The 20,758-nt window shown below is 43.5% G+C and overlaps 2 protein-coding genes across 10 annotated transcripts in view; both read left to right on the top strand.

The window, feature by feature from the left end:
* Window positions 1-9,542, top strand: part of BICRAL (BICRA like chromatin remodeling complex associated protein) — a 105,889-nt gene extending 96,347 nt beyond the window's left edge. For all 7 annotated transcript variants that reach the window (XM_082345962.1, XM_082345958.1, XM_082345959.1 and 4 more), the window contains 3 exons: window positions 720-814; window positions 3,534-3,636; window positions 5,706-9,542. In XM_082345962.1, the coding sequence (XP_082202088.1) occupies window positions 720-814; window positions 3,534-3,636; window positions 5,706-6,493 (986 nt within the window). In that variant the 3' untranslated portion in view covers window positions 6,494-9,542. The remainder of the gene's footprint in view (window positions 1-719; window positions 815-3,533; window positions 3,637-5,705) is intronic.
* A 5,485-nt stretch (window positions 9,543-15,027) lies between these two features.
* Window positions 15,028-20,152, top strand: RPL7L1 (ribosomal protein L7 like 1). 3 transcript variants are annotated; one of them, XM_082345996.1, is made up of 7 exons: window positions 15,028-15,356; window positions 15,962-16,070; window positions 16,739-16,902; window positions 18,027-18,164; window positions 18,839-18,948; window positions 19,085-19,299; window positions 19,721-20,152. In XM_082345996.1, exons 1-6 carry the CDS (start codon window positions 15,316-15,318, stop codon window positions 19,291-19,293), a joined length of 771 nt encoding a protein of 256 aa, XP_082202122.1. In that variant the 5' UTR covers window positions 15,028-15,315; the 3' UTR covers window positions 19,294-19,299; window positions 19,721-20,152. The 3 variants fall into 3 exon arrangements, with proteins under 3 accessions (XP_082202122.1, XP_082202121.1, XP_082202123.1); XM_082345995.1 differs by having other exon boundaries at window positions 15,054-15,356; window positions 16,742-16,902; XM_082345997.1 differs by lacking the exon at window positions 18,027-18,164 and having other exon boundaries at window positions 15,057-15,356.
* The last annotated feature ends 606 nt before the right edge of the window (window positions 20,153-20,758 follow it).

Here is a 20,758-nt window from a genome sequence, read left to right on the forward strand (position 1 = left end):
CTGAGCTGCTACTATCACTTTTATGAATTAGATAGATACTGTAGCTCCCAAAAAGCATTCTTTGAGGTTCCAAAGTGAGTCCAGGGCAGGGTCTCTGAGGGGAGTGCAGCAGTCAATCCACTGTGAGCTTCCCCGGGAGGACCAGGGAAGAGCGTCCACATCCAGCATTAAACAGGGATGTGGAGGCTCTGAGAAGAGTGAAGTGGAAAATGTGAGACCTTTGGAGACAGACAGACAAAGGACAGAGCCACAGGACCATGACCTGCGAGATGCCATGGACGAGTTGGTGTCGTTACATGAAACTGGTCTGCCCACCCCGGACAGTAGGACTTCATTGTCTCAGCAGTTTCAGTTTTTCATGCTGTTGGAAGGAAGTGGAGGCTTAGGTCACCTAAACTAGTAGATCATTCTCTGTTCATTGATATTTGCTGCTGGTCTGTGTTACGTGGTTTTCTTTTATAAATGATCTTAATCAACGGCATTATGTTTTTGGTTTCCTAATTAGAGTGAAAATAAGCTAGTATTAAAATGAGTTTCTGTGATCACATTCCAGTGAACAGTGAGGGACAGGAGTGCAGAAGGATGATGTTTAACCAAGGAAGAACTAAACTAAAAAGAGAAAATGGAGGAATAATTCATTTCAGTCCTAAGGAAAAAAGGACCTAGTGGGTGAATTGCACTCTCTTACTTTTTTTTTTTCTCTCTCTCTCTTTTTAAAGTTGACAATGAATTTGAAACAGTTGCCACTCAGCTCCTAAAAAGGACCCAAGCTATGCTTAACAAGTACAGATGCCTGCTCCTGGAAGATGCCATGGTAAAGTTCCACTACCAAGCATGTTTGTTTCTTAAACTCCGCAGGTCACAGCTACTAATTCAGAGAGAAAAACTTCAAGAAATTACATTTTCCCAACATAGTTTAAAAGGCACAGATACTTAAAATTGTAGAAAAACTTACCTTTGACTGAATCTTCTACTAACAGCAGCTATATTTGCTATGCTTTCCATGGTTGATGACACTCAATCAGTGCTATTGATTTCCTGGTTCCAAATGAGGAACTAGGGCTTTGGTTACGTAATTTGCCCAACATCATACAGCCAGTAAGTTTGCAATGTAATTAGCAGAGCTAGAATACAGACCAGGACCACCTGACCCCCATCCACACTCCGATGCTGTCCACTGCCTCTCACCAACCAGAAGACGTGGGAGAGGACCAGCAACACTTCTGCTGAATATTGTTCAGAATAATATCTGAAAAGATGAGGTGGTGACAGATGTTAAAATTAGTTTTGTCTTGGGAATTCCCTGGCGGTCCAGTGGTTAGGACTGTGTGCTCTCACTGCCGAGGGCTCGGGTTTTCGCCCCGGTCAGGGAACTAAGATCCTGCAAGCCACGTGGTGCAGCCAAATAAAAAAAAAGTTAGTTTTGTCTTGTTTTCAATTGAGAGATCACTAGCATGTCATAAAAATCATGCTTAACAGGGAGATCAGCTCGATGCTTTGTGACCACCTAGAGGGGTGGGATAGGGAGGGTGGGAGGGAGGTTCAAGAGGGAGGGGATATGGGGATATATGTATACATATAGCTGATTCACTTCGTAGTACAGCAGAAACTAACACAACATTGTAAAGCAATTATACTCCAATAAAGATGTAAAATAAATAAATAAATAAATATGAATCTTTTGTCATATATTACAATAATAATTTCCCCCCAAAATTAATTTTAAAACGTACAAACTGATGGATTTTAGTATATTCACAAGGCTGCGCAAGCATCACCACTCGCTAATTCCAGAGCATTTTCAGCACCCCAAATAGAAACTAAAATTAGTTGTTTTTTTTTTCCCTTTGGCCGCACCTCATGGCTTGTGGGATCTTAGTTCCCCGACCAGGGACTCAACCCCGGCCCACAGCAGTGAAAGCACTGAGTCCTAACCAGTGGACCACCGAAGAACTCCCCTAAAATTAATTTTAAAGCACCAGATAATTAGAGAAAGGAGTAAGGTATCTCAGAAAATGATGGAAAGACCAAACCTATCTGAGATTTTAGAAGCAGTTCTAAAATCATATAGACTTTAATAAATTGGTCTCTTACAAGTGGCTTTTAATTTGAGATCAGCTTTGAAAATGTACCTTGAGATATTAGCTGAACTACATTATACACATATGCAATATAGTATAAATATGTATGTGTGTGTTTGTGTTTACTAAAGCGTATATATTTACAGGCATACCTCAGAAACATTGTGGGTTCAGTTCTAGACCACCTCAATAAAGTGAATATCGCAATAAATTGATTCACATGAACTTTTTCGTTTTCTGGTGCAAATAAAAGTTATGTTTACACTATACTGCAGTCTATTAAGTGTGCAGTAACGTTGTGTCTAAAACAACAATGTGCATACCTTAATTTAAAAATACTTCATTGCTAAAAAATGCTAACCATCATCTGAGCCTCCAGTGAGTTGTAATCTTTTTGCTGGTGGAGGGTTTGAAATATTGGGAGAATTACCAAAACGTGACACAGAGACATGAAGTGAGCAAATGTTGTTGGAAAAGTGGTGCCAATAGACTTTCTCGATGCAGGGTTGCTACAACCTTCAATTTGTAAAAAAACGCAATACCTGCAAAGTGCAATGAAATGAGATATGCCTATACTTATGTATATTAAAACTGTGCCACCAAAGTCTGAAATAGTTGTTCTTATATTGACGATCATTTCTGAAACAAAACTCTGAGATATCAAAAAGACTAACTATCATTTGTGAGAAAAGGACCATTTGGACAGACTTGGACAAATGGACTAATTACTTGGACAAATTATATCTGCCATGAATTTTTATGTTAAATAAGACCCAGAAATATAATTTAAGATTTGATTCTGTACAGGAAAAAATAATTCTAAGGAAAGCCTTAATACAAAACATAATTATAGGGAATTCCCTGGAGGTCCAATGGTTAGGTCTCTTGTGCTTTCACTGCCCAGGGCACGGGTTCAGTCCCTGGTTGGGGAACTAAGATCCCGCAAGCCATGCAGCACGGCCAAAAACAAAACACAACACAATTATAGCATAGCAGAATATAAAGTAAAAGGTCATCCTAATGAAAAGATTTCCCACGTATTAAGCAGAGGAGGAAATAAGAAAAGTACAGAACAGTGTGTATAGTTGCTGCCGTTTGTGTGCAAAAATAAAGAACGAAGAACGTAAATTTGTGTGTGTGCATAAAATATCTCTGGAAGAGTTTACTAAACTGCTTGGCACGAGGGTTCCTGCAGGGAGGGCCCTGGGTGGGTGGGGAAGGCAGTGCACAGGGGAGGCGAAGAAGGAAGGCTGACTTTCCACATCCCCTTTAGTACCTTCTGAAGTTTGTACCAATGTGGTAAATTACCTTTCCCCAAAAAACACGATTCAAAAAAGTATGTCAAGGATAAACATATTCTCCTTTCTGATTGCTTCCTTTGTCCCCAAAACACAGCGAGCTGTTTGCACTTGTTAAAGGGCATCTGAAATGACTAGGCTCTCTCATTTTCAGCGGATCAATCCCTCCGCTGAGATGGTGATGATCGACAGAATGTTCAACCAAGAGGAAAGAGCTTCTCTGTCCCGGGACAAGCGTCTGGCACTTGTAGACCCCGGTAAGAAACGCCAGAGTAAAAGCAGAGGAGAGCTACCGCCAGGGTTCAGGGACTATGGCTTTGCGGAGACTGTCTGAAGTGACCTTGGAGTATGAAACCTGAAGGTAGATCCTGAATTCTGGGGAGAAAAAAATCCAGAGTTGAGAGCAGGATATGAATACTCTGAAAAGGTTGTTCTGCAAAATCCAAACTGGAATTTTACATTCAGTTAAGTGATTCTTCTTCCCCATTGTAAACTCAAACTTCTCAATCTTTCCCTAGTTTTTGAGAACTAAAGTAAGTCAGAAGCCTTCCCAGAAGCAACTAAACCTCAGCAAATGATTGAGTTTTCTTACTATGTGCAGTGCATTGTTGGGGGGGAATCAGTGAAACATGGTCCCTGCCCACAGGCTCTAGTAGATTGTAGTGCTCCTTGTTGGTACTCTTCCCGCACCCCATCAGCTTCCTGCCATTTGCATCTGTGCTAGACTCGACCCACATTCTGCCTTTTAAAAATGAATTATCTGTACTTCTTTCTAGCGTCTAAAATTTTTAAAATCGAATAACATAATAATTTGTGGAATATCAATTTTTACCCATACTTTTACCATCCTAGAAAAGGAATGTTTTTATTTCTCCAAGTTTTCTTCCAGTTATGGTTCCCATTTGCATACATCACTTAAAATATAATTAGAATCATATGTCATGTGCTAGATATGATTTTGTTATTCTAATTTTCTTCCATTTAACACATCTGAAGTTTTTATCCTGTTGCTATAGTCTTCAAAATAATATTTAATAAATTTTTAACATGCTAATTTGATAATTTGGTTAATCCATTCCCCTCCTATTGGAATATTATTTTCCTCTGGCTTTACTTCTATCTTTCTAACATCTTTTCTGATACCTAAATATTAAGGTTCAGCCTTGTGTTTGATGTGGCGTAAGAAATTTTCAAAGAGAATACATGATCCTTATACTCAGTGTAAAGGGAGAGTCCTAAAGAATTGCTGTATACCTAGGAGAATCCTCAGATCTTTCAAAAAAAAAAGAGAATAATGTGAGATATATTTCTGCCCCTTTTTCTTAGAACCTGAAATCCCCTATTGCCATTTGGTGAATTGGGCTTTGGGGATAAACCCTCCTCTTTTGTCACAGCCCCTCAGGCCTGGTGTCATGTGGGCAGGGGCATGCTCTGTTCTCCTCTGTATTGTACCTGCACAGTGTTTGTTGGGTGGAATCACCTTTTTTGATTTCAAGGCTGTATCCCCTAGATCTCATATTTTGGGATTTAGTGAACAAATTCATGCTTGTGGCTTTATAAGTATCATCAAAGCTCTATTTCACTTTCATTACTTCCAGAGTGAACACTTTCTTTGCCCTTGCATAACAGCAACGTGCTTCCCTCCCTCCATACCCTCAACCCCTTAAATCCTCACTAACATTTCTCTCGCCATCCTTGGCTCTTGAAGCCTGGCACAGGTCAGCACTCACCCTCAGACCCGGTTCCTCCATACCCCACTGTCCTTCCAAGCAGATACCATTTAAGGTGCATGTTGACCGTTCGTTTTGTGTTCCTGGCAAAGTGCCACTAGTTATGCCAGGTCCCCTGCCACGTGTTTAGAGGGACTGAAGTGCCATCACCCACAGACAAGTGGTTGTGTCCTCCCCAGCCCCCTGCCAGAGCCTCTGTTCAGGGCCTTCTGCTCCAAGGAAGAAACGAGGCTGATACTAACATCTGATTTCTGTTTTCAGACTGTTTCAAAGCAGTCATTAATACAAAACTGATCATAAACTACAGTAAGAGACCAAGACAAAGTGGAGCTTTTTGCCCATTGGGTTTTCCCATCTGTCATCCAGCAACTCCTTTTTCAAAGAGGTTTAAGCTCCTCTGGAAGCTGCAGCCCCGCAGCCTCAGTTCCTTTTAAAGGACGCCCCCCAAGTACTGTGCTTCTGCACATTCCTGGACATGAACAGCTGACTCGGTGTGGTGGGGTAGGGTGGGGTGGGTTTGCACCTGACCCACTGAGGGGCTACTGTCTAGTCCTGTCTCATTCTTTCATTAATGTTCTTTTTGTTCCCATTTCCAGAGGGCTTTCAGGCTGATTTCTGTTGTTCCTTCAAACTTGATAAAGCTGCCCATGAGACACAGTTTGGCAGGAGTGACCAGCATGGCAGTAAAACAACCAGTTCTGTGCATCTGACGGCCAAGGCCCAGAGCAGAGACAGAGCCAAACCAGGCATGGCAGAACCAACGAATCATGACCAATTTCATCTAGTGCCTAATCACATCGTGGTCTCCGCAGAAGGAAACATTGCTAAAAAAACCGAATGCCTCGGCAGAGCACTGAAATTTGACAAAATGGGCTCAGTTCAGTACCGGAGTGCGTCTGAAGAGAAGACCAGCCGGAAAGACTCCGTGAAAGGCAGTGAGTGCTCTCCCGGCCCTGAAGGGCACCGGAAAAACTCGTCCAGACCAGATCACGGTCCTGAGAGCAAACTCTCAAGTCTCCTAGTAGATTCGCACCTGGAGATGACGTGTAATAGCTCCTTCCAGGACAAGACTCTGCGGAATTCTCCAAAGAATGAAGTTTTACACACAGACATCATGAAAGGGTCAGCCGAGCCCCAGCCTGATCTCCAGCTCACTAAGAGTTTAGAAACAACATTTAAGAACATCTTGGAACTCAAAAAGGCGGGGCGGCAGCCCCAGAGTGACCCCACGGTTAGCGGCTCTGTTGAGTTAGATTTCCCCAACTTTTCTCCAATGGCTTCGCAGGAAAACTGCCTGGAAAAGTTCATCCCGGACCACAGTGAAGGCATTGTAGAAACTGACTCCATTTTAGAAGCAGCTGTAAATAGTATCCTAGAGTGTTAATAGCGGCAGTCCTCCCCCACCTGCCCCCGAGACCCCGCCCCGGACAAGTTACATTCTTTCCTGGCAAAAGCAATGGAAATGGTCTCCTGTCTCCAGCCTGCCTGATCTTTCATCACAGTTTATTCTTTCTAATCTCAATCCCATTCTTTGTTTAAGAGCAATACTCGTCGTGGTTACAGGGAGATCCTTTAGTAAAACTGATCCTTGTTAGAAAGCAGTCTGTTAGGCCCTACACATTTCAAGTGTTTTGAAAGTGCTTATAGTCATTCTTTTGTTTGTTTTTGTTTATTTGTTTTATTTTTTTTAAACACTGTAACTCAATGAGATCACAGTACACTAGGCCCTGGGTAAAATTCTGACAATCATAAGTCATTTGAAAAGAACAGACTTATTAAAGAAAATCAAACAGGACTGATAGAAGATACTTTTTAAAGAATATCCCACTGCATCTCCAAATTTTGGCTTTGGGGGGGTCTTGGGGTGTCATGGGCCGGGAGACCACGTGGCTCTCCCCTTGGCCGTCTCTGAGCAGTTAGTCCTGGCTGCTCTGCCAGGACCCACGGCCCTGGCGTGAGCACCTGTAGCGCACAAGCAGGGCTTCCTGTTCATCGTTCAAGTGCTTTTCTGATGCTCCCGGAGCAAAACCTCACCTCTTCAGCATATCCGCGTTGAGTTTCATCTAGGGAATACTTTGTTTTGAGTTGCGACAGCACGACTTGAGATAATCTCACCAGGCGAAATAAAAGAAAATGGAAACCAGTTAAGTGGCACAGTGTACAGGGGAGGCCGGGATAGAGCCATGAGGAATATAATATGTATATATGTAAAAGCATATATATATTAACTATTGAGAAAAAACAAGCATTTTGCATTCTATAATTGGATCTAGGCAGCATACGATGTATGTTTTTGTTGGTTGCTGGGTTTTGTTCCATTTAACCTCTCTTTGCACCCCTCCCACAACAAATAGGCAAGCGTCAAAAGTATTTTCATTTGAAAACTATGTTGTAATTTTTCAGTTTAAACGTTAAGGGGACTTTGGCCTTGTTTCTGCTTCTTGTTGTCTGAGAACAGTAGTCACCCCTGGCAGCAATCATTACCAAAACACAGACAAACCAAAGGTAACCAGCCAGCCCACCACTGAGAGGAAAGATCTGAGACCCGGGATTCCCACTTGAGAGCCAAAGGACATTCCCTGCCATAGTTTGTGTTTGGCCCATGTTCATGTTCGTGAACGTGACTTATTGCTTTATTTATTTATATTTCTTTTCAGGGCGCTTTCCCCAGTTTCCTTTCTTGTATACCTGCCCCAGGTCATCCTGTTTCTGTTGGCACTTTCATTCTCAATGTCATTGTAACCATCAGTATCTCCTAGCATTGGGAAAGCTACATATGGTATTTTGTATGTACCCTCTTACATACATGTGTGCGTGCGTGTGTCTGGGCTGTTCAGATCCAGAGGTCATTTTGGTGACAGTGTGTACACACTCACCCTCCCTGTTATGTGCACGGGCTCTCATTTATTCTGTCCATCTCTCTGGCTTTAGAGGCGCACCCACTGGTCTTCACTCTAACATGTTGCCAAGATCCACTTCTGGCCATCCCCAGAATGGGGATGACCCCACTGTCATCATGTTGGGCATTTCTCTTCCAGGTTGGCCTGCAATGGAAAGGAAGGCTTCTGATTACTAGAAAACACAGTAACAGAAGACCTAGACTCTCCCTGCCCCTTAGTCCCCCCAAACAAAGAAACCCTGTGAGACAGCCAGTCTTCACAAAAACAAAATACCTTCTCCCCACTCCCACCCCTGAGCCAATAGAAATTGGAAAATCTGGGCCATTTTACGGTTACCATGTTTTCCTTATTTGTGCCAATGTCCAAGTTGCAGATTTCCCCTTCTTCCTGTATTGTAACATATTAGAAAGATAAGTTGGTATTGCCAGTTGGAACTTTCTGTTTGGGTAGCCCTGGGGTAACACCCTGCCCTGAACCCCATGATTTCATAGGCTCTTCTCTTAGGGCTCATGCTCCCCTAATTCCTAGCAAGACTTAAAGATGGTCCCTCCTGATCAAATTCTTCTCATTGTGGAAATTTATACCTAGAAGCCTTCACGGAGGCTACTAACGAGTTACATTAATTACTGAATCAGTGGAATTCTTAAGAGACAAGATAAGCTCCATGTACATTTGTCACCTCTCTTTCTTCCCTACCCTGCCCTGCTACCCCAGTCCCAACTTTTCGCTATACCATCTTAAAGGGTTTTTTAAGCCTTGACACTTGTCTAGAAAACGGAGAGCCTAATTTACCAAAATTAAACTTGTAAATTTTTGTGTCCTTGTATGTAAGTTTACTTTTCATGGAGGAAAGATTCTAGATAATGACAAATGACGATTACGAAATGTATTTTACTCCTGTGATTAGGTCATAACTCGCATGTCGAGGCCCCTCTGGTGGAGGGTGAGAGCTCAGCCTCGGATGGCCAACATTCAGTTGTTCAGATTCATTAGTCAAAGTTAAGTTTTAGAGCTACTCATACTCAGTAACAAAAATCATTTTCTTTCTTTTTTTTTTTTTTTTTCTGTTGTTGTTGTGGAAAAGTGTGAATTTGTTATTAAGCATTTGATTTTCTGTGTCCGTAAGTACTGCCTAAAGATAAAGCAAATTTTAAACTGGCAATTACGAAAAAGAACTATTTTAGCGCTGAAGAATTTAGCAGACTTTGTTAGATTAGGGAGGCCTTACAGACTGACTTGACTTAAAGAGGACGCGTCACTCACTGTCAGTGTGGTGTGGGCTTTATTTGCTTAAATACCTTCATTTGTATAGTATGTCTCACTTGAAATTGCTTTGTATACATTTTGTAAAAATATTTATAAAATGTTTTGTAAAAAAAAGTATAACAAATTGCAGTTTATTTTGTTATGTTGGATAAATACTGTTAAAAGAAACCAGTCAGTAACTATATTGTTAATCCATGGTTAGGAAATGTTTAGTTGGAGATTACAAAATGAAACAACCATTGCAATACAGCCAAAGATTTGGGAAAATGTGCAACTGTGATTGTCTTGATTTTGCAAAGAGGAATGACTGCTTTTCCCAGAAGAAAAGGGTAAGTAAATGTCCAGTGGGAGTTCTGTTATTAAATACCATTACCAAAGAATACCCCTGCCAGTGAGGGGGTAGGATTTTAATTGATCAGCCTTTCTAAACAGTTACAAATTAAACAAAATTGGTCAAGGAGAAAGTTTAGTCGTGAACATCTCTGGCCTCCCTCCCTGCTCCCTTCACATGGGCCCTTAACTAAGGAAGGAAAAATGAGGTCATTTAAAAGTTAGATAAATATGCCTCAATCTGCAGGAAGTTTTCTTTAATCGTTACATTTCTTTTGTTTCTGCAGGAAGGAGAAGGCTAAGGGATAGGTAAAAAATGAAAAAAAAAACCTATTTTACATTAAACTTGTTCCAGAATTAACATGTTTCTCTTTGGATTCACACGTTTGACCAAATTGTAACCTTATCTGTAAAATCAGCCCCACTAAGCCCTTTTGAGTTCCTGCCCTCACAAGTGTGACTCAACCCAAATTGTTAGGGAAACTAACAGAGGGGAAACTTCCTGGGGTAAGGGTATAAGACTCCTTAAATTTTCCTTTGGGGCCTAGAATTTATACTTAGGCTCCCCTACTTTACGGTTTAATTGCTCTCCACCACCACCACTAGGTAGTAGCAGTCAGGATATCAGGATTCTTCAGTAATCGATATATAAAGTGGAAGTTGTCCTCATATAACCAACAGAAGTTAGAATAATTATGGCTAGAATAATTACATCAGTGGATGGATCCCTTAATGTCTTTTACAGTGGTGTCCTGCTGTCAAGCTTCTCTCCTTGCTAAGGACAAGTGTGTCCAACATGACGCTCTTGCCCCTCTTCAGGCCATTTGCGATGGGTGTGCCCCATGAATAAAGAGTTAGAAGGATCATCTCTGGCTGCTTGATTAGGATCGGAGTCTGTGTGTTCCGCAGAGGCACGCCCAGAGGAAAGACCAGGCACCTTCTCCTAGGATGGTTAAAGCCCTCAGGCCTGTGTACAGGAGGCCATGTCCCAGGAGAGCGGCCCTAGCACTGCCTGGTGTGGAGAGAGTAGCCAGGGTTTTACTGGGGGGAAGGGAATGGGAAAAGAAAAACTCCAGTGTCTGGGGGCACTGAAACAGCATTGCTCAGGCAGGACTCGAGCTCTGCTGTCCTCAGGGGGGCTGAGCCCTGGATCTGGGCTCTGGCTCTGCTTCAGCCTTTGTGCTCTGAGACGGAGGATTCCTGGGTGTCTGGCATTAAGCACTAAACTATTGAGCAGTTTACAGGCGCTGTGCTAGACACTAGGAGTCTACAGATCATTCAGGTATGATTTCTACTCTCAGGGAGCTCAGTCTAGAGAGGAAACAAGCACATAACTAACTACATTTCAAGAGAGAAGAAACTGGGGCTAAAATTCTTCCAGATTGCCACTTGGTAGAGAGCTGCGACCTATATTCTCGTGCCCCGCTTATTTCCATGGTTCTTAGTGAAATTTCCTGAGGTATGTTTGAGAAAAAAAAGTATGACACTTTTTGCAGGAATGAAGATAGAGGAATTTTATAGTGTTAACTACGTGGAGAAAACTGGTTCAGCGGACACAAATTGTAGAAGCACATTTGCAGTATAAAGTGGATTCTGTAATGTAAACAGCCTGTATGTACACTGCTGCAGGTAAAAGGCCTGTATGAGTCCCTCATCTATATTCCTTTTAGGCATGTGCTGGAGCCTGGCCTTTGAAAACACTTTCAAAGGTGAGATCCTTAGGGAAAAATCGTGTCTGTGAAGGTCAAGGAAAGCAGTACAATGGGGGGTGGGAGGCGGGCGGGTGCAGAAGGTGCCTTTGGCAGCAGAATCTGGAAACAGGTCCCAGGACTTCACCTAACCCATCATCAGACACCTTTGTGCAAGTTACTATCAGCCTCAGCTTCCTTGCCGATAAACTAGGAAGACTTGTCCCGACCCTCCACTTCTTAGGGTGTAAAATGAAGTCTTACTGAAGAAGTGTGGAAGGTAGGAAAAGCTAATGTTCCATTATCCCCGAAATAATTCAGAAGAGGTTTGGGTTTTTCCGTTTTGCATTTATTCTTACCTACTGCACACTGTCTCCTTCCTACCCTAGCTCTCCTGTGTCTACCCTCGACCCTCAGAAGGCTGCTGCCCTCCACCTATTCTCTCCTTTTTCCTTCTCATTTTTGCTCCCTTTGCTCGTTTTTCATCAGGATAAAAAGCTGTTGTCCATGTTGTCTTCCCTAACTCCAGGCTCATCTGGCTGCTCTTTCCCACCTACCTCCTGGTAACCCATGTCACTCTCTGAGGAAGCAACAAGGAAAACTTGAAGCAAAACGAAGTCAACTGCAAGAAGAGTCATAATCCAAGAAAGAGGTTTGGGGCAGATGGGAAATTGCAAATTGAGCTCCCTTTTGGGTGTGTGGGGTGTGGTGGTTTTGCCTTACCGAGAAGGCGTGGATTCCAAATAATCCCAAAATGCAGACAATACTGAAATAACTTATTGTGGGATACGTTAGGAAAGGGATCCTGGAGTCAATTCAGAGAACCACAAAATGTTGGTCCTGAAAGGAGTCTTTAAAAAAAAAGTATAGTCAAGTGGTTTCTAAAACAGGCAAATCACAAGAACCTAATTACCCAGAGAGCACTTTCTTAAACTAATACGTAAGTGATAAACAAAGGCAAAGCACAACTGTAAGTCTTCCTCCCATTCCAGGCCCCACTCCCATTTCCCAAAAATAACCCCCATCAACTCTTTCTTGTACATCCTTCCAAAACTGTTACATACAAGTACATCTATAGCCAAGAAACAAAAGCAACAAAACAACTGGGAACTATTCTCTTACACTCTATTCTGTATCTTGCGTTTTCAAATGTAACCAAATATCTGGGAGTTTTATAGTCAGGATTCTTTGGTTTTAAGCATCAGAAACCAATCTGCTTGGTTAACCAGCATAAAGGAGTTTTATAGGAAGGATAAAAATTAAAGGGAAGATTGAAGAACTTAAAGGCTTGAGAGGGACTTCCCTGGTGGTCCAGTGGGTAAGACTCCAAGCTCTCAATACAGGGTACCCGGGTTTGATCCCTGGTCAGGGAACTAGATCCTGCATGCATGCTGCAACTAAAGATCCCACATGCCACAACGAAGATCCTGCGTGCCGCATCTAAGACCCAGCACAGCCTAAATAAATAAATAAATATTAAAAAAAAAAAAAAAAGGCTTGAGAAAGATAGGAATAAGAAAACTCCAAGAGGTCTTAGCAGGTGGAAATTCTTAAAAGTCTCCTCCTTTTCTTCCATCATCACTCTACTGAAGATTCAAAACCTGGAAGAGAGGGTCTTATGGAGAAGTGGGAGGAGTTGAAAAGATCTTCCAGAGACCCCTTCAGTTTATGTATTGGGAGGGCAAGTGTGTTTGGATTAGATACCCCACCCTCCAAAGACTGTATGCAATGAGGGAGCGATCAGTCCACAAGAGAAATGGGGATGGATGTCAGTGGGCAAAAAAATAAAAAATACTCCCCATCGAGATTTCGGGACATAAAGACCTACCTCACTGCGTATAATTGCATAGTCTTCCATAAATTGCGTAACCATTCCCTAATGATGGACAACTGAAATGGTCAAGAAAAAAGAGAACAGAGGCCTATGAGGACAGGCTAAAAAGAATAAGATTCTTGAGGCTGTAAATGGCCCTGCCCCATTCTCATTCAGGAATGTCAGTTAAAAATCTCATGTCTTGCCCAGGGCCCAGGGCATATGCTCAATGGTCAGTAAGCATGTTTTCAGTTAGTGAACATGTTTGGGTTCAAGAGGACTCCGTCTCTCTTCTCTCTGGATCAGTCTGGTGGAACGATGGCTTTCACGCTGAGAATAAGTGCTCTTCTAGCACCATCTGCTGGCATTGGAAAGCCTTTCCTGAATTCCCGCCTCTGAGTCTTTCAGCCAGGAGTATTGTATTGTTAATACCTCTGAAATACCTTCAGTACCACAGAACCTACCTTTTATCTGTAGACAGGGGAAGTTACAAAATGTTTACTTTTTTTGTTTCTTGTTTACTATTTAATGGACACTTTACAGTTTGCCAACCTTTCTGTTTTTGCCTTTCCACAAAGTAAGACACATGGTGAGGTGCTGAAAGAGTGAGCAAAAATGAGGCTCACGCCATAGCCTGTGACTCTGAAGACTATGTAGACCTTTGACATTTATTCATCAGCTACTGAGCTCTGCGCAAGGCACTGTCTTTCTGGTTGAACTAATTACATAGCACATACCAATACGATGCCTTGAGCTTAAGATGGTTAACAAGCCCCTGCAGGTGCCCATTGTTGTGAGAGGTGCTGTAGAAGATTCAGAGAAGTATGTGACAAGTTCTCGGCCTCCAGAGAAGCCAGTCTAATCAGGAAAACAAGCCAAACCATACAGGATAAAGTCTGTGGATATGCCTGTAAGCACTGTCAAAAAATGACATTGCCTTAGACCTTAAGAGAAATATACATACTGTGCTAGACATTTGGCAATGTCTGGAAACATTTTTCTTGTCACCACTGGGGTGGGGATGCTACTGGCATGCAGTGGGTATAAGCCTGGGATGCCGCTAGACATCCTACAATGCACAGGACAGCCTCCATTAAAAAGAATTGTCTCGCCCCAAATGCCAAGTGCCGAGACTGAAAAACCTGTGCTAGACTCTTAGGATCAGTGATGAGCAAGGCAGGCATGAACTCTGCTCTCCTAGTATCATGGCGAAGAAATGTTAAAAATATAACAACTTGCTGAAGGAATTCAGGATAGAGCCTACTCAAGAGCCCTGCTGGTCACAGACATGAAGCATCCCCATCACTTTGAAGCATGTTTAAAGTGCAGAATATCGACCCCCGCCCCCTCTTGAATAAAAAATGTGCATTTTAACAAGATGCTCAGGTTACTCCTATGCACATTAATGCTTGAGACGCGCTGCTCTAGAGGTTTCAGAAAAGACAGGACGGGACTCACATTGTTTTATGAAGACCGGAAAAGAAGGAAGCATATGGCAGGTGGTAAGAGCTGTATGAGGGAAGGTCCTGATTTGGTAAGTTGAAATTTCAGTTTTCGGTTCAGCACCAATAATAATTAACAAAGTGTTAACTGCTTACTGCCAGACTTTGTGCTAAACGCTTTATATGGAGTAGTTCATATAACTCGCCTAAGGCTATGGCAAGATCCATCATTATGTCCATTTAATGGGTAAAGGAAACTAAGGGACAGACGGATTAAAGAACCCTCAGGGACCCACTGACGGAGCCAGGCCGACAGAATCAGAGTTGCCTTTTTTCACCGTCCTAAGTAGTCCATATACACCTCCACCCACACGTGGGAGCCAAAACCATAACCCGAGCTGTCCCCACCCAGCCAAGAAAACGTGCAGCCCAGCGAGCGGAAACTGGAGGAGCAGCTCCCACCCCCCACCGGAAGTCGGTGCATTGTCGGAAGCGTTTCGTTGTTTGTTTACACCCCGGTCTCCAGCATTATGAGAGTACAGCTGGAATAAAAAGGGCTGTGTTTTGAAGATAACATGGCTCTAAAAAGCTTCGAAGCGGTGCGAAGGAAGCTTTGTGCAACTTTTGGCGGGAATCGGGGTTAGCAAAACCTCAGCTGTTCACGGCCACTAAAACGGCCCGGGCCGCCCCTCCATGAGCTAGAGTAGACGTCTCTATGGTCGAGTAAACAGAGAAGTTTCTCTCTTCCCCACGCGGTGGGGCTGCGCATGAGCAGTAGCCGCAGAGTTGGAAAGATGGCGGAGGAAGAGTAAGTCTTGGGGGCTGCGAGTCTCTGGCTTGGCGTCTCGAGCATCCGGTGCCATCCACAGTGTTTATTTCTCGGTGGCGGAAAATAAGGATAATTGTGGACTGAAGGGAGAGAAGAGGAAAGACTTCAGATTACAGAGGGAGGAGTAAGGAGCCGTAGGGGTTGGCTGGGCGGGCGGAGGGGGCTGCAGTCGAGTTCGGGTTACCTCAAGGGGAGAGGATTGACTTTTAGGCAGCGGGGCTGGAGAGTGGGTTCCTCCAGCCTGGTGTAAGTGTTACCCCTACAGATGGGTCTGCACCCGTCCCAGACCCACGGGGCGGAATCTCATTGCTGATGGTGTCTATAAAGCTGTGGATGTAAAAGCTCCGTTGACGTATATGAGGACCAGTGGCTAAGGGGTTCATGACTTCTTAAAAGGTTTTGGAGACGAGGGAATGTGAGGGGTCCATTTTGAAGACTGGAGCCAGAAACCACAGATTTCAGAGGCGCCTCAGTCCTTAGGAATTTGAAGACAGTAATGTTTCCCGAAGCCCAGGATATCTTCTGGAAATCCACTGAAGATTTGTTTACTTAATACTATCGTTCGTCTCCATTTTCTGTGTCAGGCCAAGAAAAAAGATCCCTTTGGTTCCAGAAAATCTCCTGAAGAAGAGGAAGGCTTATCAGGCCCTGAAAGCCACCCAGGCAAAGCAGGCGCTTTTGCAAAGGAAGGAGGTAATGGTGGGGAACCAGGTGAAGGGAATTAGAATTTGTATTTGATGAGTTTTATCCAGCATGTGTTGAACTAGATTTGGTACTGACAGTCTCTTCTCCCATCGGTTGGATTATACAACGTATAGGGTTCTTGTCTTTGCTTAGCAAATATGTATCACTTTCCGCGAACAAAATACTGGCGTAAAGTTAAGGAAAAAGTGAATGGCGGGTTCCAGGTTCATACCAAGTGACTTGAGAGACCAAACATGCTTGTGTACCTGAAAGAAAACTTTTTTAATATACCAAACGATTTTTGCTATTTGCTAAATGTTTTTGGAGAAATACGTATTTCAGAGGCAGGTAACAAAACAAGTGTGAGCTTTATGATGCCTGACACAGTGTTAGGTTCCATAAACACTTGTTGGTAAACATTGGCTGACAGCATGTAAATTAATTGGGTTATTGTTTATTTAGCAGGGACTTTTCTCAATAAGTTCCCAAGTTTTCTCAACTCCACCTTCACTCGGGTATTTTGATTTTTCCACTATATAAGAATAGAGGATGTTTGTCTGCGCCCTTTTCCAGAACATAGGGGGAAATAAGCTTTATCAGTAGTGACTAATGAATTACTGTTGTGGAAGTAAAGATGACTAGAGGCATAAAATGGTGATGGTTTGCCTTCTCTGTAGCAGAGGAAAGGAAAAGAGATCAAGTTTAAGCGACTAGAATGGTTCCTACATGATTCCTGGCGGCAACTACGTGACAGGGTGCGACTCAGACGACTAGAAGTGAAACCTCATGGCTTGGAAGTGCCAGATAAACATTCCTTGGCCTTTGTTTTACGCATCGAAAGGTAGGGAACTTGCTGGATTTCATGAGGCTGGGGCAAACTATTGGTTCAGCTTTAGGCCCTTTTTAGGGAGATGAGATAGTAGGCCTTAAGCCATTAATGCAAGTTGTGCTAGGAATTCAGGGGTGAGCAAAACATCGATTTTGTCTTCAAGATTAGGGCGACTGAGCTTAAGCAAACAGACATGAGAATACACTGACTGCTTTGAGGGTAAAGTGCTGGATGTGGGGACAAGGGGCCCTCAGTGTGGTGTGTCGTGGTTTGGGACACTGAAGCAGGAACTTGAATGTGAGACCTGCAAACATGAAAGGGTTGAGGGAAGGCTTTCCAGGCACAGATGGAAAAAGTCCTGAAGTGGGGGATCAAGGCATCTTTTAGGAACTGAACCAGGGTCGAGTGGATGGAGCATATTCAGTGCTGGGGAGAGTACAGAAAGCTTTTTCCACGTTTAGTGATACCTTACCTATTCCTATCAGCACATAAAGCTCTGCCTCTGTTTCCCTACCTAGGCACCCAAATCAGTAACCTGTGGGTTTTAAATATGTATGAGCCTCCTACCACTGCCGTAATCTCTTTCCTGGACTATCACATCAGCTTTTTAGCTGGGTTTACCGGACTCTGGTGTCATGCTCTACTCTCTGTTTTATATGCTCCCTCAGTGATTGTCAAACAAATCTGATCATGTCTCCTTTATTTAAAATATTCCGTAGTTTGGTTTTTTATGGTTTTTTTTTTTTTGGCCCTGCTGCGTGATTTGTAGGATCTTAGTTCCCCGACCAGGACTGAACCCAGACCCACAGCAGTGAGAGCTCGGAGTCCTAACCACTGGACCACCAGGGAAGTCCTTAAAATCTTCCATAGCTTTTAATGCTCACAGAAGCAAGCCCGGCTTCCTTAGCTTGATGTGTTCAACCCCCCACACACAAATTCAGGGACCGTTTCTGTTCCCTTAGCACCTCAGGCATTGCTCCACATAGCATGGAAATGATGTGTTTACATAGCTGCTTCCCACTCAATTGCACTTTGTAAGTCACAGTCTGTGTCCTACCCTCTGGGTGCCCAGTAGTGGCAGACATTTCATGGGTGCTTGCTGGACAGAGCCTGACTTCCTCTGGTGTTCATTTCAGGATTAATGGGGTGAGTTTACTGGTGCAGAGGACCATTGCAAGACTTCGCCTGAAAAAGATTTTCAGTGGTGTCTTTATGCAAGTAACTCCTCAAACCATAAAAACGCTTCGTATAGTGGAACCTTATGTGACCTGGGGGTGAGTACGGATTTTTGTGTGAATTCACATGTTTGAGAAGGTTGAGAACATTAGGAGGCACAGGGTACTGTCCTCCAGTGCTCATGTTGCCGTGTCCAGGGGACATTTTGCTGCGACCACAGTCATCAGGAATCAACTGCCAGCCTTAAGATTCTCAGAACATGGGGCGGGTAGAGCAGGGGTTCTCAGAGCAGCTGATAATGGTCTGAACAGGGCTGTGGCAGGGCTTGGTCAGTTGTAGGCTAAGGCTGAGTAAGACGAGTAGAGGACAGATTAATTCTTGGAATCTTGAAGCAGAGCTAGGTAGTATTCCTTCAAACAGTAAAACCCGAAAAAGGCTTGGATTTCATTTCAAACTCTTGAATAGGGTCACTTAAGGCCAAAGTCCTAGACTATAAGCCAGGACGTATTTTTGCCTGGAAAATAAATATTTTTATTTGGTGAGCGTTTGTATGCATAAATTTTAATTTCTAATTACATAGGGCCGCTTGGGTTTTTCACCTCCTTCAGGTGAATTTCCGAGCATCCCAGCTGCAGCATGTTGCAGGACACTTTGGGGAGGGGGGTTGGGAGAATCCTTAGCCAGGCTGCTGGACTGCGTGGCCAGTGTAATGCAGTGTGCCCCGTGGCCGTGAGGGGGTGGCTGAGGTTGTATTTTACTCTGCCACACGTAGATTTCCAAATTTGAAGTCAGTTCGGGAACTCATCTTGAAACGTGGACAAGCCAAGGTCAAGAATAAAATCATCCCTTTGACAGACAACACAGTGATTGAGGAGCACCTGGGTGAGTGAACACCTTAGGAGCCGGAGCAGAAAGGGTCCCAAGAAACTGCCAGAGTGCCGAGCTCTGGCATATAAGAGCCTCACTGTGTGTGCTGGGAAAATGTTGAATAAAGGAATCTGAACCTTATGTTTCTTAGGGAAGTTTGGTGTCATTTGCTTGGAAGACCTCATTCACGAAATTGCCTTTCCGGGGAAGAATTTTCAGGTGATCTCAGGGTTCTTGCGCCCTTTTCAACTCTCAGTGGCCCGTCACGCTACCAAGAATAGAGTGGGCTTCCTCAAGGAAGTGGGCTCACCTGGCTATCGAGGTGAACGCATCAATCAGCTCATCCGGCAGCTGAACTAAACCCAGGTAAGGTAGGGCTGAAAACTGCCCTTGGGCTGACTTTGGATGGGCTATGCCTTGCCTCTTAAAAGATCTTTTTGCATTTACGAGGGTATGAGAATAACTCCGGGTAGGGGAGCTGGTATTCCCAAGTCTAATGGATGGAGATACTTGGAACAGTGAATGCCTGGTTAGGGCATGGGGCTTTGTGTACCCCAAGAGCTACAGGATAGAAAACACTGACTAACCAAAAAACCTGTGTTGCTGTGGTCATTTAGCTGGAGATGGAGAGAGAATAATATTGAAAACTAATTTCAAAAAGGACCTGAAGATCTAAATCGTCACTTCTGTTGAAGGAATGTTAATTCTTTGAAATTGCTCTTTATTGTGATTACTCTTAGGTGCCAAGCTGCATTTGAATTAATGAAGTTGTGTTCTTCTTCCTCAGCCTATCTGAAAGCACAGTGCATTGGAAGCATATGTTTTTGTTTTATGGAATTGTTACCCAGTATCTTCAAGCAAGATTATTTTCTGCTGTATCATCTTCAGAAACTGGAGGGGAAGGGTCAGGGAAAAGATGGTGATGTTCAGGGCAGGCACTTTTCATCCCACTTCAGTTCCAAGAAAAGTTCCTGTGTGTTTTCTGCAAAGACCGCCGTCCACCTCTGAAACCAGCAAAGGACTTGTGCCATGGAGGAGGGAGTCCTGTTTTATCACACCTATCCTGGGATTTAATGTTGGTGAACGAACGAATACCCACATACCAATACAAGACAGCAGTGGACCAGGCCCAGGGGCATATTGAACCTGGGGTATCCAAGGGCCTTGTTTTGGAAAGAACTTGAAATAAATACAATTAGAAAGAAGCACACAAAAACAATGCCCTGTTGTCTGCTGTTGAGTCTGTGTTCTAACTTCCGTGACAGCTTAGTGAGCTCTCTGACTGGCTGGCTCTAGGTGTATCTGGTAGCTTCCTTATCATCTTTGCAACTGGCTTAGTGCTTTTCTCTAGCTCAGGATTTTAACCGACTCTTGGATCTATGCGAAGGGAAGGACCCTTTCCCCAGGAAAACATGCATACACTCCAGTTTTTTTCTTGGAAGTTTAGGGTGCTTGTAGATCTTTCTCAGGGACCCAGGCACCTTATGTGAAGAAGTCCTGCACTACCAGGATAGGTCACACAGGCTCTGACCTTGCTAGTGTCCTCTGGTTCTGTGCCCTGTGGAAGACCAAGGCTTACCAAGGTGGCTTTTTTTCCCTTCAAGCCACTGGGTGTTTCCTATTAACATGGTGGTAGATTGCTGAGCCCCTGTGCCTTTAATCAGTTGATCTAAAAAAGAAATGGAAAATTTTATTCGAGCCAAATTTGAGGATTATAACCCAGGAGGAGCATCTCACAAAACCCTGAGAACTGTTCCGCCCATTAGAAGTCAAGACACAGTTGTATAAGCTTTTTGAGACAGAGGAGGGTTGTACATCAAATGAC

The sequence above is a fragment of the Balaenoptera borealis genome (assembly GCF_965194805.1).
Source record: "Balaenoptera borealis genome assembly, chromosome: 12".
In the NCBI taxonomy this organism is placed as follows: Eukaryota; Metazoa; Chordata; class Mammalia; order Artiodactyla; family Balaenopteridae; genus Balaenoptera; species Balaenoptera borealis.